At 36.1% G+C, this 26,622-nt stretch overlaps 1 protein-coding gene across 4 annotated transcripts in view; it reads left to right on the top strand.

Moving 5' to 3' along the window:
- Positions 1-26,622, top strand: part of LOC129948426 (palmitoyltransferase ZDHHC8) — a 121,960-nt gene that overhangs the window by 59,379 nt on the left and 35,959 nt on the right. For 3 of the 4 annotated variants that reach the window (XR_008781870.1, XM_056059430.1, XM_056059428.1), the window contains exons 2-4: positions 19,114-19,232; positions 22,589-22,746; positions 22,811-22,983. Coding sequence is in view for 3 of the 4 variants with exons in the window: in XM_056059430.1 (XP_055915405.1) it covers positions 19,114-19,232; positions 22,589-22,746; positions 22,811-22,983 (450 nt within the window). In the remaining variant the exon portion in view is untranslated. The remainder of the gene's footprint in view (positions 1-19,113; positions 19,233-22,588; positions 22,747-22,810; positions 22,984-26,622) is intronic. The other variant, XM_056059429.1, reaches the window with a different exon arrangement.

The raw sequence follows: 26,622 nt of genomic DNA, 5'->3' as shown, positions 1-26,622 counted from the left end.
CGGCCCTTCATAGCTCACTTGCGGAAATGGTTAATATTCCTCTTGGTGCTATGAAGGGTAAAATCTTTTCTATCTACCAAACTGAATCAAATCGAAGGTGGAGCAATTTACCCAACTGCATTATACCCTATAACAAAACCAAGGCAGGCCAGGGCAAGACATAGCCAGGATTGTTGCGGTTTGTACCGGACATTGGCCTATAGGAGTTCATGCAAAGAAGTGGGGTATCTCTTGCAACACCTTTTGCCGTAGCTGTAGTGACCAAAGAGAAAGTGAAACCATAATCCATTTCCTCTTCAAATGTCCTGCTTTGGCAAACACCAGAATGAAATGCTTTGGAAAAGCATTCTTTCAAGAACTCGATGAGCTATCTGAGACAAAGATTAGAGACCTAATCTTTTTTCTCAATGCGACTAAATGGCTCTAACATAATCGCTATGAAGCTTCTCTATAAATCTTTCCCTTTCAATCAGAGGTCAAACGAGTTTTTGGTATCAAAACTGCGCACTATAGTTGCCTTGAGATCGCAATTTCTACCTACCTGCCTATGGTTTTAGGCGATGTGTTTGAACTCTTCCCCTAATCTCAACGATTCCTCCCCAACTGTTCTTCTTCATGTGCTCCTCGGTCCTACTCTTCTGCCTTCATGAGTGATTGGGTTCGACTGAATTGTGTATCCTGCAAGGCAGTCATAACCTTTTTGAAGCGTGTGACAAATCCACTGCGTCAATGGGTTCCTGAACAGTTATCGTATATCGTTCTTAATTAGATGTACGATGTTTTGTAGATAGTCACCTATTAACGAAGGTCTGCAGTTTCCTGGTAATCACTGCTGTCTCTTTACTTTTTCTCTTAGTTTTTGAGCAATGTTTATCATAGAAGATGAGTTTGAGGTTCAGTATTGATTTTCAGCCACGCGATTTCTGCGTCTCTCTCCAATTATAGGAGATAGCAATCAATAGATCATCTCCGTAGTCTAGATGTGTATGGTATGTTGCCAAAGTCCATTTTATTCCTCCATTTCCTGTGAAGGTGCCAGCAGCACATCAATGATAACAATAAGAAAAGAATTAGTGACATTATGCACTTTAATCCGGGATACCCTTCCTCCGCGAAGCAAGTCAGATGAACTCCGTTTTTACGCTGTCAAAAGTCTTATCAAAATCAATAAATCAATGAATCCTGATTGTGCAGCGTCAAGTGCTGCTTCGAGGTGTTTTTTCCCCGACATTTTTAGTCGTGAATCTATTTTAGAACAATTTTTTTGAAAGTTTTAATTTTATTTCAAAAATAAAATGCACGATTGGACAACCTTAAGCTTCGCATCTGACTAAACTTTACCTAACCGGCTGACAGCAAGCTTGTATAAGTCACAAGGCCTCTGTTTGCCACAAACGATGAGTTTCACATGACTTTGATGTCGACCCCCATCGCTTATGGAACGAAGCTCTCTCAAAATGCTTAAAAAGCCACCCGATAGCTTAACTTTGACAAGCTGCCAACGATAAACCGGTATTGTGCCATCATCATCGCTCCTGTCAATGACCACAACCACGACTTTGTCCTTCGTGACGCCACTGAAACTGGTCTGTTTCCTGGTGGTGGAGTGCTGGTATTGTGCACACGAGGCCGTTTTGGTGTCGGTATGGCCCCCTCAAGAGACCTTTAACGTTTAGATGTAGAGTCTTTATTGGTTCTGTTGCAGTAATAACGCTGTTAACGCATTCGACGCTAGCGATTTGCTGCGGTGTGCTTTTATCCCCCAATGATGCACCGGAGGCCTTTAGGATTTTCGCAGCCTGCCGCCTTTGTCTATATAGGCTTTTTGAGAGTTTCCACTTTCCATTTTCCATTTCTGTATTCTCATTAGTAGTGGTAGGGCCAGTTTTCACAACCCTGCCACTAGATATCGCTACTTTCCTACTCTCGTTGCTACCAACAGCAGAGGAGGTTCCATGGATTGCCACTACTCCCTTCTCTGTGTTGGCCGCAGGAGATACGGAAACAGGCTTTGACGCCAAACTGCCGCCCGGTCTTGAAGAGATACCGGTCTCATCCTTCTTTTCATTTTTGAGTTTGTTCGTCTTTGGTCCCACGAGTGGCGAAGAAAAGAGGTCCGGCTGTACAGAGATTCGCATATACGGATAAGGTTAGTTAATCCGGAGGTCGCCAGGTATCCGGGTACTCCCTTAGAGACTGGGCTATTTTTGAATTGGGCCCCCAGCCAGGCTGATCATCGGCACGGGTCGTTTAACACCTTTGATTCAGCCCAATAAAGATGAGAGGTGGTTGGAGAGGAAGAGATAGTGTGAGGAGTCAGTTGATGTTCAGAACATCATTCTGATATGTAAGGAAAATATGAGGATTCGGTAATAGCAATTCAGCTAGGTTACCTAGAGTGAGAAGAGGAGCGCTTTCAACCTTTTAGGCTATTACAACGTGGGGAGGTATGATTGGAGTTGGTGACATAAGCGTTCGCTTGTATACCTTGTTTATGTGGAAAGGGGTGATGATTTTGGAAAGGTAGAGGGGTAAGAATGTCATTTAGTTTCAGGACTCATCTAGAGAAAATTCTCGAGAATCATTGACCTTATTAAGCTTCTACAACTCGACAAGTTCGACCTTCAAAGTAGAAGATTAGTACCCAAGTCTGTTTAGGCTCGTAAGATATTTATTTGATGAACAAAATTTAATTTGGAAGGTCCAGAGGGATACGATTTCTACTTTCACGATCTTCGCAAGGAGGAACACCAGTTGGATCGCCTTCATAGTCGGGTGGGGGTGTGATGGTGGGGGCAGCCATCTCCTACTGCGACTTACAATTTTTTACAGCAAATATGAATGGAAGTACTTACCTAAACGTACTTGCAAATGCTTTTCCCCATTTCAAAAATTTGTTTGGAAACTTACCATGACATTTTCAACACGACAACGCTCCGATCCACACATCCCGGGTCGTTAAGACATGGATCGAGGGACAAAATGTAAGTTTAATTCAGTGGCCGCCTTACTCACCTGACATTAATATAATAGATCATGTGTAGGGGTTGCTTGCTCGTAAAGTTTATGAGTCTGGGAAACAATATTCCAACAAACCAGAACTAATCCAAGGCATTAAACGCTCTTGGTCATCGATTTCCTTGGATTATATTGAAAAATTGTACGACTCGCTTCACAATCGAATCTATATGAGGTCATTGTCAACAAGGGAGGATCTACACACTATTAAATTTATTGAACAATGTTTTAATTACTAAATGTATAAGTTAAGAAATAAGTTCAAACCTTAAAAGCTTTAAACAAAATGAAAAAAGTGATATGCGCTAACCTTATGACTGAAATTGAATTGTTATTTTTTGTGTTATTTAACAAAAATGTTTGTTTTATTTAACTAAAAATTGAATCGGCCATAAATAAAAAATAATATAAAAATCTTAGCTCATTTAGTTTGGTTGGAATCAGTTACGCGAGAGTGTGCTAACCTGATGACACGCAGTGTATATGAAAAATAAAATCAACTACATACATTAATGTGCATAATATTACGTGTATCTTTATATCTATTTTAAGATACATTTTTGAAATCCCAATAGGTTGATATTTCAAGTGCCAAAAGCGCTTAATAAGTTGCAGTCCGTCACTTTTCAATTCCAATCCATTTATGTAAGTTGTTTAAATGCAGTATAGTTATAAAAATGTATAGTAAAATCAATACAATTATTTACGAATATGTACTCTGCATGCATATCTACGAGTATGTATGTTTTAACAAAACACACTGACTTCTCATCGTACTGAACAATTTTGCTGTAGGCAAAAAAAAAATACAATACAAATATTGGGTTTTCTAAGATTTATACCTACGACGACTTTTTTTTAAATAAAATAAAACTCATAAAAAAGTTTGTGGCCATGGCATTGACCTTATTGAAAAGATAATGGACTTCTGTAGATGTTTCTTTTTCTTCATAAAAATGGTTTTGGGCATAGCCTGGCGCCAGTGGCGGAAAGGCACTGATTTATGAGCAGCTTTATCTTGAAGTTCAATTATTTTAGTTCACTCTATCGAATATTACTTACAAATTAATGGAATATTGGGGGGGGGGGAATGGTAGTCAAAATAACTCTCACTTAAAACAGTGAACAATTTCAAAAAAAATCTCAGTTAGAAGTCCTTAACTCAAATGTTTATAGTTCAAGGCTAATGTTTCAATTTGATTTTTCTATAAATCTCAAACAGCGTTAGTCAATTCTTAATCCTTAAGTTTTCACTAAACACCATCCAAACGTCCATTCAAGGATTTTGACAGTATTTGTGCCTTGCACTATGGCTGCGTCCAATCTCAAACAGATAGGGTATCCGGATACCTTTTTGTTAGTGTTTTACATGTAAACTAACAGCTGATCAAAAACAGCTGAGATGTCAAAAAAGAAATCCAAAGGTATCCAAGAATTTCTGGGGTATTCAGGTATCTGACAGAACAGCTGATTCAACACATGGTTAAATTTCAAGAAACTTGAAAATTGATTTCAAATTGTTGGTAAACAAAAAGATATTAATTGTTAGTTGGAGTTGTATTTGCGGATGTTCTGTACATAATAGACTATGAAGAAGATATATGCCTCCGAATTTTAGAAGGTAATTATGATCTATTTTTTTAAATGCATCTATCAATTCATCATCGCCCGACGAATCAGTTGAATTATCCATTATCTAAAAATCCACCTATCCAAGGTACCCTAACCAACACGAAATTGAACGCAGCCAATGAAGAATGATAATTTGATTTGGAGTTCCTTAAATAAAAGACTAGCAATGGAATGTTGTTAGAGGTCGTTGTTGAATAATTCTTCTAGGTAGGTCTTACGTTTTAGTAACTAAGGAAGTAAAGAATCGTTTCCTCCTCTTCCTCGTCCATTCAACTTCTGTATAATTCATCTTAGAATGCGAGTGTTTGGTTGTGACACCAATTATCTAGCTTAATTTGCTTAGAGATGTCAGTCATCTTGACTTATTTGAATCTACAGGTAGGCCAGATGTTTTTCGTGATTTGACAGGTGATATTGTTATTCCAGCTGATGTTTGTTTTCTTTATAGCACCTTATTTAAGAAAAAGCTTGCATGTAGTGATGTTGTGCCGGTGGCGTGATGGTTAGTGCGTTGGACTGTCATGCGAGAGGTCTTGGGTTCGATTCCTGCCACCTAAAGTTTTTTTCACGGGTACTGCCTCTTGCGAGGAATTGTCAAATTCTCCAAGAGTAATTCTTGTCATGAAAGAGTGCTTTCTCAAATTAGCCGTTCGGATTCGGCATATAAACTGTAGATCCTCCATTCCTGACAACATTACTCGCACACAGGAATGGTTGAGAGTTGTAAGTCACTAGGCCCTTGCTCTCTACGGACTGTTGCACCACCTAATTTATTTATTTTTGCATGTAGTGACTAGGACCCGGCATGATTCGATAGTTAGGGACTATAATAGATTTTGTAGAGAAAGACTTCAGAGATTTAATGGTGGCTTGATTACCTGAGAAAATAAATCTTAAAAAGTAAACGGTTCCTAAGCAACCTCACAAGAACATTGACATTAAGGCTAAAATATCGGAACAGTCAGTATGATGAAAACGCGTAAGACTGACATTTCGAAGTATAGCTATAGGGTCCGCCATCTAAGGTTTTTTTTTCAACTATTGCTTATTTCGTGAATGGTAACACTTAGCTCATGTCTGATTTGACAGATAATAAGTTTTATCCTTCCGCTGAACGAATATGGTTGTGTATAAGCTTGAACAACGCTTGGAAATATTGCCTGCGATCGACTTAGAGAAGATACCGATTTTGTCAAAAAAAATCGGTCATCTTTTCAGAAGAAGCTCATTTTGATCTTGAACAATCAAAATTGTTGCATTTGGGTCACAAAAAACCCGCACGCATACATTGAAAAGTCGATACACCCAAAACGAGTCACTGTATGGTACAATTTTGGTCCAGAGACATAACTTGGCCATTTTTCTTCGAAAAAGAGCAAGAGAGGCCGTTACAGTCAATGGCGATCGTTATCGGGCCATGTTGAATTTTTGTTCTAAAAAGGAGGAGAAGGATATCGGCAAACATTTGGTTTCAACAGGACGGCGCTACGTACCACACCCTTAGCTACAGTACTCAATTTTTTGCGACCATTTTGAAAAAAAAAAGTTATTTGGATCCCAGAATTCTTTTAAAACGCGTAAGATAAATCCCACCATTTAGTTACCTTTTTCTACTAAAAAATCTATATGTTTCAAAATATCAAGCTTTTGATCAAAAATTACCCCAAGCTCCTTTTAAGAGGTTACTGTTGAAAGAAATGTATGTATTGTTTATTTTATAAAAAAAATAATTGATGAACGATTTCGATAAAAAGTTACACTTAGACATTTTGCAATTTTAAGGTGTAAGGAGTTAGTCAAACACCAATTCGATAATCTCTCATGATCTTCTTACAATAAAATGCAAACCTGTTCTGTTTTTATACAACTAAGGGCCGCAAACATGAGGCCTTTGAATTTAAAAATACGTTTTGAATGTAACTGATAAATACTAAGAAAAAAAGAAGACCGAGATGGCTTCCTTGAGGCTCTCCCGAGATAGCGGTGTTAAGTGAAAGAGAATTTTATTAATACGATCCTTTCAATATGAATCTTTTCATATTAAAAAGTCTATTCAAGTCTATTTAATACATCAAGTCCAATTATTACATCATTAGACAAAATTGTAAGGTTTGTGCTACCTTGAAAAAAAAAATAAAACATGTTGGCATTTAGAAATAATGCTTTTAAGAATTCATAAATTAATTTTTCAAAGAAATCTGAAATTGTAGCCTCTCTATTGCCTGATTCATAAATTGGTGCATTAAAGAACGTTTCTATGTACAGGGTTTTTTAATAGGGACGTTACAACAGTAGAGCGACAGGGACAGCAAACGACGCAATATTTCTTGCCGCTATTTTGATTTTGACATTTCTCTTCAGAAGGTTTGCCATTTTATGATGGAAAGATATACAAGCCAACAACAAGTCGAAATTATTAAAACTTACTACAGAAATTCGGAGTCAGTGGCCTCAACGTTAAGAGCGCTCCCTTAATTTATAGGCGTCATAAGATCAACAATTGAGCGTCTAGTGGAAAAATTTGAATCCTCAGGCGCAGTACAAAATGTGCCAGTTTGACAAAGAATTGCCCGTAGTATCGAAAATATTGCTGCCGCTGAGGCTTCAGTTGCAGAAAGCTCAAATGTGTCTCTTCCATGTCGTTCTCAAGCGTTGGGCATCACTGACGTCGTTATTGCGAATTTTGCAAAAAGATCTTTGCCTTCATCCTTACAAGATTAAATTGAAGCAAGAATTGAAGACGCTTGGCCATCAGAACCGTCGTATGTTCGTAAATTGGGCTAAGCGACAATTTGAAAATTATTCGGATTTTCTTTGAAAAATCATCTTCATCGATGAGGTTCATTTCTGGCTGAATGGCTTCGTCAATAAATAAAATATGTGGTATTGGTCGACAGCAATCCTCACGTACTCCATGCGCCATCATTGCGCCCCGAAAAATTACGGTTTGGTGTGGTTTATGGGCCGATGGTGGCGTCATTAGGCCGTACTTCTTCCGTGATGATCAACACCGGTACTTTACTGTGAATGGGGATAGCTATACCGTTCAATGATAACTTGGTCCCAATCGGAGTATTGTTGTAGTACCCGTGGCATGATGGTGAGTGCGTTGGACTGTCATGCGAGAGGTATTGGGTTCGATCCCTGCCTGTGCCACCGAAAGTTTTATTCACAGGTACTGCCTCTTTGCGAGGAATTGACAAATTCTCCAAGAGTAATTCTTGTCATGAAAAGTGCTTTCTCAATTTTCCGTTCGGATTTGGCTTAAAACTGTAGGTCCCTTCCATCCCTGGCAACAGTAGTCGCACACAGAAATGGTTGAGAGTTGTCAGTCACTAGGCCCTAGTTCTCAAACGGACTGTTGCGCCACACAATTTATTTATTTATAATCGGAGTATATGGACTTGAGGACATGTGGTTTCAACAGGACGGCGGCGCCACAAGTCACACAGTAAATGTCACAATCAATTTATTGAAAACCAAGCTTCGAGAACGTATTATCTCACGAAATGTTCTAATCGGCGTTAGACTATTTACTTTTTTTTATAATTAACAGGCACTCAAGGGGTTATTATTACCTTTTATATGTTTATATTTAAACACAGTTAGAGCATTAGGAAAATAGGGAAGGATTTAAAAGGAGATACCGGTGCACATTAGTCTTAAAGTTCTGAACATTAAAATGGGAGGGAAAAACAGAGTTGGCTAAAGCATTCCACATTCTCGATGTGCGATTTAAGAAAGAATCTCTATACTTGACAGTACGCCCGAGCTCAAGGGTAAACTGATGAGCATTCCTGAAAGTACGAGTATTACGGCTACATCGTTTAAGGGGTGGAATGCAACTGGCTAGTTCAACAGAACATTGTTTGTAAAAATATCGATAAAACAACGAAAGGCATGAAACATTGCGGCGGTGTTCTAGCGATGTAAATGTTTCGATTATAGTTCTGTCGCCTATCATTTTTAAAGACCTTTTTTTGAATTCTATCAAAGAGATTCAAACTTGTTTTGGGGGCACGAATTATATTCAAGCTTTGGACGGATGAAGGCTTTGTAAATTACAGCCAGATCAGAAGGAGTGAAAAATTTCTTGCACCGTCGGAGAAATCCTAAGCACCTGGCAGCATTTTTGGCAATATCAAATATAGGATCATTCCATAAAAGGTGATCTGTGATACACATACCAAGTACTGACAGTTGATTAGTTTCTTGCATGCAAGTTCCCTCATAGATAGTGACATCGAGGGTGTGTTACGCTTTAACGACAGGAGACAGCATTGAGTTTTCGAAGCATTAAATTCTACACGGTTTTTGATTCCCCATTGTACAATGTTGTCAAGATGAGAATTTAATGATCTTATCATACGCTGCCGTGTAAGTTCCTCATCCGAAGGCCAAGGATGTGAATCTATAAACGAGTATGAGAAACTGAGGGTACTGTCGTCGGCGAAACAGGTTAATGGATTAGAAGTGGCAGACATAAGATCATTTATGAATATAAGAAAGAGAGTCGGAGACAAAACGGAGCCCTGGGGAACACCAGCATTTATTTTATGAATTTCAGACTTGTAACCATCCAATACAACTTGTATTGAACGGACAGAAAGGTAATTTCTAATCCAACGAAGAAGATATTCATCAATACCAAAAGCACGCATTTTCGATAAGAGAGCCTGATGCCAAACCCTATCAAATGCTTTTGAAATATCAAGTGCAATAATCTTACTTTCTCCAAAACGATGCAAAGATTTGTTCCACTGTTCGGTGAGATGAACCATGAGATAACCAGTGGATCTATTGCTACGAAAACCATACTGTCGGTCATTAAGAAGCTTTCGTTGTTCGAGATATTTCTTGAGCTGATAATTAATCAGCGTTTCCCTGACCTTGATAAGGAGGGACGTGAGTGCTATTGCACGATAGTTAGAGAGAGATGAGGATTCGCCTTTTTTAGGAACAGGCTAGACAAATGCTATTTTCCATCCGCTCGGAAAGAGACCTGTAGAGTAGGAAAGATGGAAAAGTTTACGCATTGATTTTTGCCAGCGATGAAGAACACCTCTTCAGAACAATTGGGGTGATACTATCGGGGCCAGCGGATTTGTGTGTCTCAACGTCTTTCAGTACTCTTGCAACTGCACGAGTGCGAAAGAACATTCGTCCCATAGAATCATTTGCGCTCTCAAGAACAGGAGGAATCATGACACTTTCCGGTAGGGTCGAATTAACAGCAAACTGTGCTGGAAGCAAATTGGCTTTATCAATCGTGTCATTGTGGACAAACGTTGGAACCGAGGATGACGTGGTGTTTCGTACGTTTTTTACGTTTTTTACAAATGGCCAGAAATTTTGACTACCTTTGGGACATTGTAGTATTTTTTGCCGTAATTTCTGATCATGCAAAAATTTGGTTCGACGAATATGACCATTACATGTCTTTCTAGCTTGTTTGAACTTATTCCGGTTTTCCTCAGTCGGGTTGGCTTTGTAACTGTAAGGCTACGTCAAGTCTATAGTCTATGACAACAAGTCAGCGACAATTGATGAACTTCGTGCGAATATCGAAAGTGAAATTGCTGCAGTATCGGTCGATTTGTTCTTAAAAACCGTCGAAAATTGGGTTAAACGTCTGGATTTCTGCAAACGTTCTCTTGGTGACCATGCAAAAAAAAATCGAGTTCCATACAAAATGGCATCGAACGCGTACTTTCACAGGAATAATGAATTTCATTGATATCCAGAACAGTTTTTGATACCTTAACACTTTTAAGGAAACGATTAAAAATTACTTCCAAAGGAACTGCAATTACTCTAGCACACCTCTGTAGCATAATAGGATTTTATCCATGTCAAGTCGTGTGTCAACTCTAATTTCAGATAAGGCTCGTTCAATTTCCGAAGTTGAAAGGTTTAAAGTTCCAGTCATAAAATAGCTTTCAGAGTAATTAAATTGGTCATCAAGAAGTATATTCGAAGTAGTAACTAAGTAAACGGATTGAAAAGGTTATACACAACTAAGAGATCAAATGGTGATACGCCATTGTGACTCATTAGATTAGGAATGCTATTTGATGGTTTTTTACTGTTCATGAATGAGCAACTTATTCAAAATATTGAAATTCTTTGCACTATTCGACACTGTTTGGAAAGATCACGGTCATTGTTTTATCTTCAAAAGTTCTGCCGGGAACACTCTGCAGTGATTTTGAAGGCCAAATGGTCGGCTTAATTTTATTCGTTCATAGTACAAGCCCCCCACAAACCCCGTCATTCGTTTTTGATCAATCTGTATAAAAGTTAGGAGTGTATAAATATTAGAACCAATTTACCAGTTGATTTTTGTTGAAAAGCAAAGCAAGTCCAAGTACGCTCGCGGCGGGCAGCCAGCGGTAGCGGAGGTGGACCCTGCCTGGTTGCATTATAGTAATTCCAATTCAATCGCTACAAATGAGATAATCCGCTTTTCAGACCTCAATCTGACACACATGTGACATTGCTACTTCAGTGATTTCTTATCAAACCCAAAGCAGTTACGGTCGTCCAATGAAATAAAATGATATACATTCAAATTAATGATGATAGCTGCTGCTTGGTGTGTGTATTATGCAATGCAGAAAATGATGTTTCTCTGATGGGTGGTGGTTCTCAAGGCTGTTTGCATTCATTGCAAATGTATACGTTTGTATATATGATCCAACCAGACAGCAAATGTTTAGATAGCGATGTGAAACAGCGTGACATCCAATTTGATGAAACCGACGACGACGACGTCGACGACAACGAGTGACGATGTGACGTCTCCGACGACGACCGACGCAGTATGGGGCTGAGCTGTCTGTAAGTGGTGATGTTATGTCATGTATATGTACATTTTACCTCCTATGTTATATTATGTGTATATAGCTTTAAAAGCTTTATGGAAGATAAATACAAGTATGTTGTATGTATGAAGACAGAATGCAGATGTCAGGAGATGAATGGGTTTGGACTGGAATGCCTTAAGTGCGGGGAAGTTCTTAATTCAATCGCTTTAAATTATCGGCTTGAAGGAGTATGACGTGCACAAGTATATTCACACTTTACATAATAAGTCTTTAAGTGAAAGCAACAGGTGGTAGAGAGGTATATCATATAGCTGCTGGTATGAATTTAGCTTTAATCAATTGAATGACACATCTAAAACGTTCGTGCGGTTTACAACAAAAAAGAAGAAATCGAAGTGCTCAGCACGACCATCAAACCAAAGTGTGTGGCTGAAAATGTTAAACCGTATATATATACCTTACCTGGGTATGAGGTAACATTGAAAAAAAGTATCTACTTACATACAATCTACTTCTACTCTATAAGTATGTAGCAGCTAAGATGAACTTGAATGGAATGTTCAAATGAATTTTCTTACTGCAATGGAATTCTCTTGAATCTAAATATAAGTGAGAGTAGGTTCGAAGTGCTGGGCGTAATAAATTAATCTATTTGAATATTAAAATGAACTAGAATTACTTGAGCCATATTAAGCTTTGACAAGGGCATGTGATGAAAACATATAGTGAAGAATATCTAATGAAAAATTGCCTGGAAATTAGCTATGAAGTATCTGAAAATCTTAGAAATATAATTTACGACCCACTTCAATTCAATAATTTGCTAAAATGAAATGAAATAAAAATATTTTCCTTAATTCGTCCACAGCGTTTCCATTCTCGATGTTTTTTGTTTAAATAAAATTAAGCTGTTGTTACCCAAACTACGTCCTCAAAGATTTGTTTCGTAGTTCCTTAACTTTGAAGGTCTATTATTGAACTTGAATAAATCATTTAAAGCTTGTAAGCAACATTTTATCAAAGACTTCTTAAATTAAGTTCTTAATCATGGATATTGTTAAGCATCCAGAAATCATATAAATACAAATTTTCAGACTTAACTCTCTTCAAACTTTGATTGCACTTGATATTTAAAAAGTATTTGATAGGGTTTGACATCAGGATTTTTTGTGGAAAATGTGTGCTTTCAGGTTTTCATGAATCTCTCGTTCATTGGATTAGTTATTAATTGCCTTTTAGATTGGTTAATACAAATATGAAGTACAAATGATGGTGTGCCCCAGGGCTCTGTTTTGTCTCCAACACTATTTCTCATTATTATTAATGATCTCCTTTCTGAAATACCTAATTAAATTTTATAATTCTAAATTTGAAATTTATGAAATTATGAGGATACTACAGTTACTAAACTGAGGATTCAAAATGTCTGAGTGTAACAAAATGTATCTGTCAGTGACCACACTGAGAGACTTCCTTCAAAATGCACTTAATATGGTCACTAGATGGGCTGATCACTGATGACATAGTATTAATCCTCAAAAAACAGACCTAATTGTACCTCCTTCAATAAAAGGTGTACCACTAATTTTTATCAATGAAGCCAAATATCTTGGTCTGATATTGGACAAAAAATTAGGTTGGAAATCTAATATACAGGAAAGAGTTAAAAAAGCTATATCAGCTCTTTTCCTTTGCAAGAAAGCCATAGGAAGCAAATAGGGTTTTCAACATCGCATAACCTACTGGCTATACACATCGGTCATCAGACCAATAATTAATTACGGGGTTGCAATATGGACTGCACTATAGGAAGTCACATACTCCGACAAACTCAGCAGAGTCCAACGCACTTCATGCCTCTGTATAAGCGGGGCATTGAGAACCACACCCTCAGAAGCGTTAGACACTCTCTTCCATCTTAGAACCCTCGACATCTTCAGTAAACAAGTGGCAGCGAGTACAGCGATAAGACTCAACGCCTCATCTCAATGGACCAACAACATTGCGGGGCACTCTATCATTTTGAACCTTTTTGGTTCTATACCAAAGTACATAAAGACACTATTTCTAAACCCCTACTCCATCCAGAGATGAATGGGAAGACACAAAACACCTGGATAACAAAAGTATTCATTTTTATACAAATTGATCCAAGACAAATGAGGGAGTAGGTTGTGGTGTGTACTCAGAAAAGCTTAATCTAAGCATCTCAATTCGCCTCCCTAATCATTGAAGCGTCTTCCAATAGGAAATTTTAGCGATCAAAGAGGTTTTATCAACTACTGATATCCGCATCTTTTCTGACAGTCAGGCTGCTATCAAATCCCTTGACGGTGTCTCAACCAAATCTCTAACGTCCTTCGATATTCGATCGTCTCTTAGGGAGATGGCGCAGCAATTTAACATTCACCTATGTTTTGTGCCGGGCCACAGAGACATTACGGGAAATTGTAGAGCCAATGAACTCGCTAAAAATGGAACCGTCATGTTGGTTATACCGATAGCTCTATGTAAACTTATGCTAAAAGAAACAATTCTAGGTTTCACAATTTACCAACATGCGCAGCCACAAAACTCATATGGCCTTCACTGGACCTAAAGCGCTCTAAAGACTTGTTATCTCAAAGCAGACTTCATATTAGCTCCCTAATAGGTGTCCTTAGGGGACACTGTCTTATAGGCAGACACGCAATACGACTTGGTGTAGCCTCAAATGACTTCTGCAGGAGCTGTATGGACGAAAAAGAAGAGGAAACAATCTCTCACCTTCTCTGCACTTGCCCTGCTCTTTCACTAACAAACTTCATCTGGCAGACTACTCTTTTGATAATCCCAGTGAACTAGCTTGAAAGGATATCAAATATCTTCTTCGCCTTATAAAAAGCTCAAAATGGTACGACTAGTAAGAAATAATTCTCTAGATTCATGTGGTATCACAATGGACCTATTCTTTTGGCCTAAGTGTGTAGATTCTAAATCCGCAGCCACGTTAACCTAACCTAACCTGACCACAGTTGTTGTTATGTTGACTTAATTTTTATATAAAAATGAAAATTAATATAAAAATGAGGATGGGATGCGACCCACACTGATAACTTTCCATCCCGTCTGGCGATTTGTCTTGTTTAAAAGTTTGTAGGTTTTCGTGTTGGGTTAAAAGAGTTGTCAGTTCAATTATTCTTAAAAAAATTAAAATTACCAACAATATTCTCATATCAAGAAAGAGTTTAGTTTGAAAATCTAGTTTTATGAAATAGATTTTTAGTCGAAAACAAATTTTTACCAATTTTAGTAGCATTACATTTTTATAAATTGGATTTATAATTGGATTTGAGAGATATCAAGAACTAAACATCAATTTTTACCAAATTTTGCGTTATACTTTCTATTTCTTGTAGATTTTATTTTTGTATGAAAAAACGGACTTATTGAATGCCAAAAGTAATATTTTCTGTGAAATAAAAAAATAGACAATATTTTTAACTTTTGAAAAGCTATTTCAGTCGAAAGTAAATTTTTACCAAATTTTAGTATTGTTTTTTTTAGGTTTTTATTTTTTGTAAAAAAAACTGTCCATTAGATTTTTCTCAAAATTTTACTGAATGTTAAAGACATTATCTCAAAGTTTTGAAAAGCTATTTGAGTCGAAAATCAATTTTTACCAACGTTTATTAATTTTTTTGTTCAGGCTTTTATTTTTTGTAAAAAAACTGTAAATTCGATTTTTTTAAAAATTTTTCCAAATGTTGAAAATAAATATTTTTATAAGTTTAAATTAGTTGGAAGCCATTATCTTAAGTTTTTGAAAATACATTTGTGTCGAAAATCAATTTTTACCAACTTTTGTAAATTTTAAAGTTTTTAATTTTTGTAAAAAAAACTGTCAAGAATTTACAGAATGTTGAAAACAGTATTTCTTATAAAATAAAATTCGTTGAAAGCCACAACCTCAAGTTTTTGAAAAGATATTTGAGTCGAAAATAAATTTTTACCAACTTTGAGTAATATTTTTTTAGGTTTTTATTTTTTATACAAAATACTGTGAATTAGATTTTTCTCAAAATTTTACCAGTTGTTAAAAGCGATATTTTTCATTGCTCAAAATTGTTTTAAAGATGAAATCATTTTTTATTCGTAAAATCATCGAATTGACAAGTTTTTTTTTCAGTTTTTTCGATTTATAAAAAAAAACGTTAATTGGATTTTTTCCAAAAATATATTGGTTTGGTATGACCTCTTATTTAAACAGCTGTGGTAAAAAACCACCCACGCAATTTTCTTGAGTGCCCTTTCTGCATCTTTCTGCCTTATTATCTGTATATCAAAATTTATTTGAAGTTGATATCTCTTCTGGTTCTTAAGCTATGGACGACGAAAAGAACGTTATACGGACGTACGCACGTACAAACACACAAGACATCTTTCTAAAAATCTTTTATTTCGACTCTAGGGACCTTGAACCGTCGAGAATTGGCAAAATTTTCAATTTGACAAATCGGACCCATTACAAAAACTTCCTATGGGAAGTTAAAAATATCCGAAAAAAAACTGATTAACTAGTCTATTTGTTAGTCTTGAATTTTAAGACAGACTAAGTTCGGAATTTGATTCCAAGAAAATAAAAAGAGGCTGGGATGCGACCCACACTGATAACTTCCCATCCCGTCTGTCGATTTGTCTTGCTTAAAAGTTTTTCTATATGTACTAGTATCAATTTTACCAAATTTGCGTACTATTTTTTGTAGATTTTATTTTTTATGAAAAAACGGACTGTTGGATTTTTATATAAAAATCATTGAATATTGAAAACAATATTTTCTGTAAAATAAATAAGTTTGAAGCCAATATCTCAAAGTTTTGAAAAGATATTTTAGTCGTTATTCAATTTTTACCAACTTTTGTTATTTTTTTTCGGTTTTTATTTTTTTGTAAAAAAACTATCAATTCGATTTTTTTTCAAAATCTTACTGCACGTTGAAAACAATAGTTTTTGAAAGGTAAAGGTGAATTTAAGCCAATATCTCAAAGTTTTGAAAAGATATTTGAGTCGAGAATGAATTTTTACCAACTTTTTTTTTTTTTTTTAGGTTTTTATTTTTTGTAAAAAAACTGTCAATTCGATTTTATTCAAAATTTTATCGAATATTGAAAACTATATTTGTTATAAGATAAAATAAGTTTTAAGCCTAAATTTCAAGTTTTTGAAAAGATGTTTGAATCGATATTCAATTTTTACCAACTTTGAGTAATGTTTTGTTTAGATTTTTATTTTTTATAAAAAAACTGCCAATTCGATTTTTCTCAAAATTTTATCAGATTTCAAAAACATTGATCTCCGTTGCTCAAAATGGTTTTGGAGATGAAATTATATTTTAGTCGTTAAATTTTGGAGGTGACAAATTTTTTTTTCAGTTTTTTTAATTTATAAAAAAAAACCGTTAGATATATTTTTTTCAAAAAATATACTTCTTTGAGATCACGTTACAGTTTATTATATACAATTTTATTCAAGTCTCTAACGTTTTTGGTTCATAAGATATTTAGGGTTAACCAAAATTTTCGCCTTTTTTTCAAACTCCTATGGTAAAAAAACCACCCACGCAATTTTCTTGAGAGCCCTTTCTGCATCTTTCTGCCTTATTATCTGTATAACAAAATTTATTTTGAGTCGATATTTCTTCTGGTTCTTGAGCTATGGACAACGAAAAAAACGTCGCGAACGTACGAATGTACGTACACACGCACGCACAGACATCTTTCTAAAAATCTTTTTTTTGAAACGTCGAGAAATGTCAAAATTTTTAATTTGACAAATCGGACCCATTACAATAACTTCCTATGAGAAGTTAATAATATTTCTTTCACGTATAATTTGAAACATTATTAAATATAAAATACTATTGTTATTAAAATTTAATGTCTAATGTATTTGTGCCTAAAAATATTAACATCAAAATGTCTGAGTTTATAAAATTCCCTTAAACCTACTTCTAAAATGCACCTACTTTATTATTTTTAGTTGATAAAAAATACTGAATCTGAAACGTATTTTCAATCGTATTTTAACTTATTCTGATTATGAAGTTAAATTTAATAATCCCTGCGAAATAGACTCAATTGGTGGTTTTTTAATAAAGCTTATTCAGCTTAATCGGAATTATAAACTGCAGCAAAATTGTTTTTCAACCGATGCCAGATGTAATCAATCTATTAACAAAAAAAAAGGAAAAATCAAATATAAACCAAATTACTACAATCTTTGAATTTCTCAGCTACTTTTTCCATTCAATAAGTTTGTTGGAATTTGAATTGGAAGCTTCTAAATTTAACTTGAATGTTTCTATTAATTGAAATTCCAAAATGTCCATACATATAAACATGTACATTTATCCACTGTCAATACAATCCGATCGCATTGAATTTTAAACAAAAATCAAATCCAAGGATAAAGTCACATCCATTGAATTTTATTTAAAACTAACAATAAACCATTCCATCCCAAAAGGAAACATTTACATTTTTATCTTTTTAACTTTCATTTGGGAATGAAAAACAAAAATAAAATGAAATAAGAAAACAAAATTCATTCCTTCATTAAAAAAAATATATATGTATATTTTTTCATTCATTCATGTATATGTGTATATTTGAATATTCCTAGTAAAATTCGTTTCTGTGTGAGTGTCAACAAAAAGCCTTTGTTTGAATTTATTTCCCTCGATGAGAAATTGCTGTGCATACAGAATCCTTCTTAACCTAAGAGTCATCTCTTCCGTTAAGTCAAAGAAAGAAAAAAAAAAACAAATGAAAGTTCTCTTGAAAATAACAACAACAACAAAAAAAAATAGGGAAGAAATAACAAGGAACACTTCCAAGGCGCAATTAGATTTTATAATGAAGAAAAATCCCCAACTCCTTCCTGGTATCCTTGCTTTGCCTTGCTTCTTTGACTTGCCTTGTGCCTTGTCTCACATTGGCATACCTTAACTTTGCTCTGCCTGGTGATACATGGTAGTTGTTTCTTCATCATATTATACTACAAGGGTAATAATGCTAAATACACTTAAGTGTTCCTCACTGCTCGTTTTGCATAAAACCCCTTACATATTCCACCATATATACAATACAATATATGTACGTAGGTAGCGCGTTGCACATTAAAGCAGTCGTCGAAAACTTAAGCCGCCAGCCGAAGAACGAAGGAGTCACAGGCGGGCGTACGTCGCTCGTCGTCGTACACTTAGTATGTCTATACACTGCGCTTTGTCCCCATTATTTGTCGTTGTCTGTACGGATTTCCGGGTCAATTATTCTGGTATTCTGTCATATTTTTAGTTGTTGAAGTTCTAATTTATGCTTTAGAGATTTTAATTTTAACACTATTCGATGTAAATCGAGTTATGTAATAAGAAGAACTGAAGGTTTCCACTCATGATTTCGTATTCAAAGCTGAATAAGCCCAAGTAGAGTGTTCAAAAATGGTTTTTAAAAATGTTTACCTGAGAATTTGAAAGTCAAAATATGCAATTTGATTCCAATTTGCAATTTAACGTCCCCTGTCAGACAATTAAATTATCAATAATTATATTGTTTATTTTTTTGGAGAAATAATTTTATTTTTGTTTTTTATTTCCAGATGCCAATACTACGTCTACCAACATCCATGGGTGCCAGCTTATCAAGGTGTCATCACGTTTTTCGTTTTAGCAAATTTTACACTAGCGACATTTATGGACCCCGGTGTGATTCCGAAAGGTAATGATGGATGACGGTTTATTTTTTAAAATTTTGTCATGAACGAAAAGGGAAATAATGAATACAATTATTCATTTAAATGTTATTAATGCAACAATAACTTAAATAAGCCCTTGGGTTTTTTATTTAAGGAAAATAGTTACTCACCGACGCACGACGATGCGGGTTAAGGTTCGGCTTTTAATTTATCATGAAAGGTTTTTACTGTCGCAGCGGAATACGAATCTGATCTTTTTTTCCAATATTCAAAAGTTAAGATCAAAGAAATCAAAATACAAGAAATTTTTCATATTCATCATTGTATTTTTTTGCAATCAAAGGAAGCTACAGCTTACAGCGTATATATTCGCCAAAAGTGGTCCAGTACTACCACGTTTCTCTAATGTTGGCATACCAATCCCTACATGTTAAATAAAGTCCAACGTTCAACCTGCCTATGTATAAGCGGATCGCTTCGCACGACCCCGTCTGCGGCACTGGACACCCTGCTCTACCTTACACCTCTTGACATATTTAGCAAACAAATAGCTGCAAGCTCTGCTATTCGCCTCAATGCTTCGTCGCAGTGAACTAACAACAACATTGGCCACTGCGTAATTCTAAGGTACTTAGAATCAATTCCAAAGCACACAGACTACACCATCCCCCAACTACAATTCGACAGAAACTTCCAGATTTCTATACCTACCAGATCTTTTTGGAAGGATAGGACATTCTTGGAGGATGAGTCAATCCATTTTTACACAGATGGGTCAAAAACCAAAGAAGGGATTGGTGGAGGTGTGTACTCTGAACGACTGAAATTAAGTCTCTCATTCCGTCTTCCCAATCATTGTAGCGTGTTCCAGGCGGAACTTTTGGCGATTAAAGAAGTCTTGTCTTGGCTCAAAGAAAACGTTATATCAACATCTGATATCCGTATTTTCTCCGACAGCCAGGCCGCTATCAAATCTCTGGACTCTGTCTCTACAAACTCTATAACAGTCCATAACTGTCGAGCATTTCTAATGGAGATGGCGCAGCAGTTTAATATTCACCTATGCTGGGTGCCGGGCCATAGAGACATTCCAGGTAACTGTAAGGCAGATGAACTCACCAGGAACGGTACAGTACATATTCTCAAATGACTTTTGCAGAAGCTGTATGGACGAGGAAGAGGAAGAAACGGTTCTTCATCTTCTCTGCACATGCCCTGCTCTAGCTCGAAAACGCAAGAATTACCTAGGAGAATTCTTCTTTAACGATCTAAACGATCTAAATCATATCAGTATAATCAGCCTCTCACGTTTCGTAAGGGACTCTAACTGGTTCCATTGAGCTTAGGAGGAAGCCTCAAGATTCATGTGATATCATAATGGGCCATTAAACTGGCCTAAGTGTGTCCGTTTCCATCTTGGACAGCCACTATAACCCTAACCCTAACCCCCCCCCCCAGAGAAATAGTCTGTCAGGCACTTTTTATTCCTTCAATGAGTTCCGCTTCAGTTGGATATTGCCTTCCAGCGTGCTAGCTACCCCCAAACATTTTCCATTATGTTAAGGTCGGGCGAGTATGACGGCCATATCAGAAAGGGTACTTTATGGAGCTCAACCCAATACTTTACGACCTTAAAGGTGTGGATAGGGGCGTTATCGTGTTGGAACTTCCATTCTAAGGGCCCAAAAATATCCTTGATTGCAGGTAACGCCGTTCTTAGTACACCATTGTAAGCTGTGGCATTCATACGACGAGTAAGGAATTGTAATTCAATAGTGCCATAGTACGTTATAGCTCCCCATACCATGACATCACCAGCACAGCTGTGCAGTCGATCTAAAGTATGCTCTTAATTTCGAAAATCATGAAAGTAGTAAGCATAACCATCGGGACCCTCCAAATTAATTTTTTTCTCGTCTGAAAAGACGACAAGCTGCCACTCCTTCGTCCAGAACATTATGTGCTCTGCAGAAATCGAGGCGTTGCGTCTTTCGAAGTTGGTTAAGTGGTGTTTTTTTTATTTTAAGACGCTTTAAATGTTCAGCATTGAAAATAACTCTGCACAGTCCGCACGCATGCTTTTACACCGTTTTTTTCTCTAATCTTGGCTGCATAGTCGTGTGAATTCGATGCGTGCTTCAAAATAATACGCTTGTCAGCTGCTGTAATGACAGAAGATGTCCGGCCCTTCATATTTTTTCCATAGCTATGCTCAGTTCTTAAGAATGAGGAAATAACTTTGCGGCTGCGTTTAATTTTATTTTGGAAATTTGATGGATTGATTGGCCACACTCACTATAAGCCTTTATTTTGGCCCTTTCGGCTTCATTTAACTGTTTTGCTTTCCCCATTTTTACTAAATTTAATTGAAAATTATTCAAAATAAACTAATCATAACTTAAAAAAGAAAAACACGACTACTTACATGCAAAAACTTTTAGAAAACCGTAGAGATGTTAATCGACTGTCGCACAAAAAATACATTAATTTTTGTCACATTTGACGGAATAAAGCAAAGCAAAATAACGGTTCATTTCCAGAACTCAAGTTTTTTTTTAGAGAAAGAGTAAAAAAAAGAGAATGAAAAAAAAAAAATTGAACATTAACATATTCATCGTTCCGAGTTACTTGCATTTACACTGAAAGATTAGATTGGGCGCTAATCGGTTGTCGGGCAGTGTAAGCTTGATGATTGGTGTCATAACCGGAGACTAGTATTCTCAGATAACTTATGGACGAGGAAGTAACGATTCTTCACTTTCTATGTACCTACGCTGTTCTAACTCAAAAGCGTAAAAGCCACCTAGGAGAATTTTTCTATAACAATCCAAACAATCTCAGTCAAAGAAACATCATTCTTTTTTTACGTTTCGGAGGAATCGACAAGTTCTCCAAGAGTAATTTTTGTCATGAAAAAGTGCTTGCTCAAATTAGCCGTTTGTATCCGGCATATAAACTGTAGGTCCCCTCCACCCCTCCAATTACTCGCACACAGAAATGGTTGAGAGTTGTAAGTCACTAGGACCTGGTTCTCTAGGGACTGTTGCGCCACCTAATTTATAATTTAAGGAACCCCAATTGGTTTCATTGAGATCAGAAGGAGGCCTCATGATTTAAGTGGTATCACAATGGTCGAAAAACTGGCCTTATTGTGTCCTACTCCATCCCAGTCGGCCACTTCGAAGTAACTAAGCCTAACCTAAGCTTCCGTCGAATTCAAATCTCATCGACTCAAAAACCCTAATAAAAGTAATTTTGAACATTTTTGAGTTTAGAACAAAACTACTTGGTCATTTCAGTGTCTAGGTGCATTCATCAATGACATTTCATTATATATATAAACCTTTTGCAAAATAAACATTAACTTATATTCTTTCAGCATCTCCTGATGAAGATCGTGAGGAGGAATTTCGAGCGCCTTTGTATAAAAACGCCGAAATAAATGGCATAACAGTGCGGATGAAATGGTGTGTCACTTGTAAATTCTATCGACCGCCAAGATGTTCACATTGTTCAGTATGCAATCATTGTATAGAAGTGAGTTTGTAAAATTCTTTAAATAATAATATTAACATTAAATAATTGTTTTATTTCTTTTCAGACTTTCGACCATCATTGTCCGTGGGTGAACAATTGTATAGGACGAAGAAATTATCGTTTTTTCTTTTTCTTCCTTGTATCATTATCGATACACATGCTGAGTATATTCTCATTATGTTTGTTTTATATTCTCAAACATATGAATGTCATAAAGCAAACAGAACCTATTGTAGCGTATCCTTTTTAAACAAAAAACTACATTTATTTATATACATTTATACTTACATAATAACTTATGATATTAAGAACGTCTTTACCCAAACAGAAATGTAAAACAGAATAAGGATTGTGGATCTTTTTGCACAAGAGTCCTTTATACACTTTTTTCTTATAATAACATTAACGCACGATATATGAACAAATATTGAGTAACATCTAAGGCCATTGAACTTGGTTGGGTTGGCCAGAATGTTTAAGGATCAGTCACTAAATAACAGTCAATTCCTGGTCTAACAAAGACTCAATAGCTGAGACCTTCGTAATTCACATCAAATACAAGAAATATATTACTATAACATTTTTGAAAATACTTTGTTAATTTGTTGGCTGATATTTATGGTTATTGTGACATATGTCGATTCTTACTACTCCCTTAAGGTGTAAAGAATAGAATTTAAAAATAATTATCCAAAATCAACCACTAGTGTTTCTTTAGCCCACTTGTAAAGCTTTCTACTTAACTGAATATGTACAACAATTAAAATTGTTATTGGATTGGAATACAACAAGTTTCTGTTACGTTTGACTTGTCCAACTTTATTTTTAATCATATTGTAAATTAGTTCCATCATGACTCATGCATCCTTTAATAAAAATAGATCACCAAAATTTCACTCCACGCTAACTTAATTGCAGAAATTAAGAATTCTATCCAACCATTCCAAAGTAGTTAGTTCAGTTTTAATGACTTTTTATTCAGATAAGATAAAGATGCAGAAATACAATATTTTGTTTTTTTTTTTACTAAATTCTTTAGGTTTGGCTAAAAGCCGTCTACCTGACCGACATTTTTGTATATTTAATTAGTAAAAATAAGATTTATATTTAATTTATCGAAAATAGAAACAATCTTTTTTCTTTCTAAAAATCAGCATCCTTAATTCTCCTTTTATAATCTAGTGCACTTTTTGTGTATCTGTATAGAGTATCCCATCCACGGTCGTGATTCAGCAAACCCATCAAATCCTCTTTTTCAAGCGTCCTTTCTCCAAAGTAAGATATACGAATTGCATATAAAACTGGGCACACTGCAATAAAATGGTAAACGTCCTCCCTCTCATCACGGTTGCATAGATCGCACCACAATGACACTCCCTATGTAAGCTCGATTGATAAAGCCAATTTGCTTGCAGCACATTTTGCAGTTAATTCGACGCTACCGGATAGTGTCATGAGTTCTCCTGTTCTTGACAGCGTAAATGATTCTATGGGACGAATCCTCTTTCGCACTCGTGCCGTCGAAAGAGTACTGAAAGACCTTGACATACACAAATCCACTGACCCGGATAGTATTCCCCCTATTGTTCTGAAGAGGGGTTCTTCAACGCTGGCAAAACCACTGCGTAAGCTTTTCCATCTCTCCTATTCTACAGGTCTCTTCCCGAGTGGATGGAAAACTGCATTTGTCCAGCCTGTCCCTAAAAAAAGCGAATCCTCCTCTCCCTCAAACTATCGTCCAATTGCAATTACGTCCCTTCTTTCCTAGGTCATGGAAACGCTGATTAATTTTCAGCTTAAGAAATATCTTGAAGAACGGAACCTTCTTAATGACCGACAGCATGGCTTTCGTAGCAATAGGTCCACTGGTGATCTCATGGTTCATCTCACCGAACAGTGGAACAAATCTTTACATCGTTTTAGAGAAAGTAAGATTATTGCACTTGATATTTCAAAAGCATTTGCTAGAGTTTGGCACCAAGCTCTCTTATCGAAAATGCGTGCTTTTGGTATTGATGAATCTCTTCTTCGTTGGATTAGAAATTACATTTCTAACCGTTCAATAGAAGTTATATTGGATGGTTTCAAGTCTGAAATTCATAAAATAAATGCTGGCGTACCCCAGGGCTCCGTTTTGTCTCCGACTCTCTTCCTTATATTCATAAACGATCTTTTGTCTGTCACTTCTAATCCATTAAACTTTTTCGCCGACGACAGTACCCTCAGCTTTTCATATTCGTTTCTAGATTCACATCCTTGTCCTTCGGATGTGGAACTTAAACGGCAGCGTATGATAAGCTCATTAAATTCTGATCTTGACAGCATTGTCCAATGCGGAATCAAAAACCGTGTAGAATTTAATGCTTCGAAAACTCAATGCTGTCTCCTGTCGTTAAAGCGTAACCCACCCCCGATGCCGCTATCCATGAGCGGCACTTGCATCCAGGAAACTAATCAACTTTCAGTACTCGGTATGAATATCACAGATCACCTCTTATGGAATGATCACATATTCGATATCGCCAAAAATGCTGCCAGGTGCTTAGGATTTCTCCGAAGATGCAAGAAATTTTTCACCCCTTCTGATAATCTATAATCTACAAAGTTTTTATCCGTCCGAAGCTTGAATATAATTCGCATATCTGGGCAGGTGCCCCCAAAACAAGTTTAAATCTCTTGGATAGAATTCAAAAAAGGGCTTTAAAAATGATAGGCGACAGAACTTTAATCGAAACATTTACATCGCTAGAACACCGTCGCAATGTTTTATGCCTTTCGTTATTTTATAGATATTTTTACAAACAATGTTCTGTCGAATTAGCCAGTTTCATTCCACCCCTTAAACAATTCAGCCGTAATCCTCGCACTTCTAGGAATGCTCATCAGTTTACCCTTGAGCTCAATTTCGGGCGTTCTGTTAAGTACAGAGATTCTTTCTTAAATCGCACATCGAGAATGTGGAATGCTTTGGCCAACTCTGTTTTTCCCTAACATTTTGATATTCAGAACTTTAAGACCAATGTGCACCGGTATCTCCTTTTAAATCCTTCCCTATTTTCCTAACGCTCGCACTGTGTTTAAATATAATCATATAAAGGGTACTAATAACCCCTTTAGTGCTTGTGAATATAAAAAAAAAAATATAGGCAGCTCAGGACGGTGTGGCATGTAGTTAAGATTTATATATTTACCTCTTACCATAAATAAGTTCTTATCATATCAGTATTATTCCTATCCAAAAAGTATGTGTTTCCTTGTAAATTATATTTAACGCTGCTGTAGTAAAGCTTGTGTAATGAAGACTGAGCTTCATTAACGTATCTGTTGTATAGGTACGGGCCAGATTTTTCCATAATGGTCTAAAATTTGCTCCTCTGAGTAATTTCTCCTTCATTAGCATAGGACGCATCCGTAACAATTTGCAAGTTCTTGCCATTCCCTGACGTAGTTTGCGTTGTTTGAATTTTGTTTTTTTTTTTTCTAAATTTATCGTTAGATTCCAGGCTTTGCAGTACTTTTCAAGTTTGATGATCTTCAGTTGCATACTATTAACTGTATCGGCTGGGAAGACAATATCGTCAGCATACATAAGGCCTGGTATTGTTATAAGGCTAACTTCCACTCCACCCACAATTTCATCCGTTATAACGTTGATAAACAGTATAAAAAGTAACGTGCTCAAAACACAACCTTGTTTCACAACCATGGACGATGGAAATTCATCAGACAAGAAGAATCCATCTCATACCGTTGCTTTATTGTTCTCGTACTCCCTTATATTAACTCTTATTATATTAACCAATTTGCTGCTTACCCTCAACCTGTAGAGTTTGAAAAAGAGTGCCTCCCGTGGAATGGAATCAACAGATGATTTGA

The sequence above is a fragment of the Eupeodes corollae genome, chromosome 2, assembly GCF_945859685.1.
Source record: "Eupeodes corollae chromosome 2, idEupCoro1.1, whole genome shotgun sequence".
NCBI classification, from domain to species: domain Eukaryota; kingdom Metazoa; phylum Arthropoda; class Insecta; order Diptera; family Syrphidae; genus Eupeodes; species Eupeodes corollae.
This window is presented reverse-complemented; position numbering and strand designations above follow the sequence as displayed.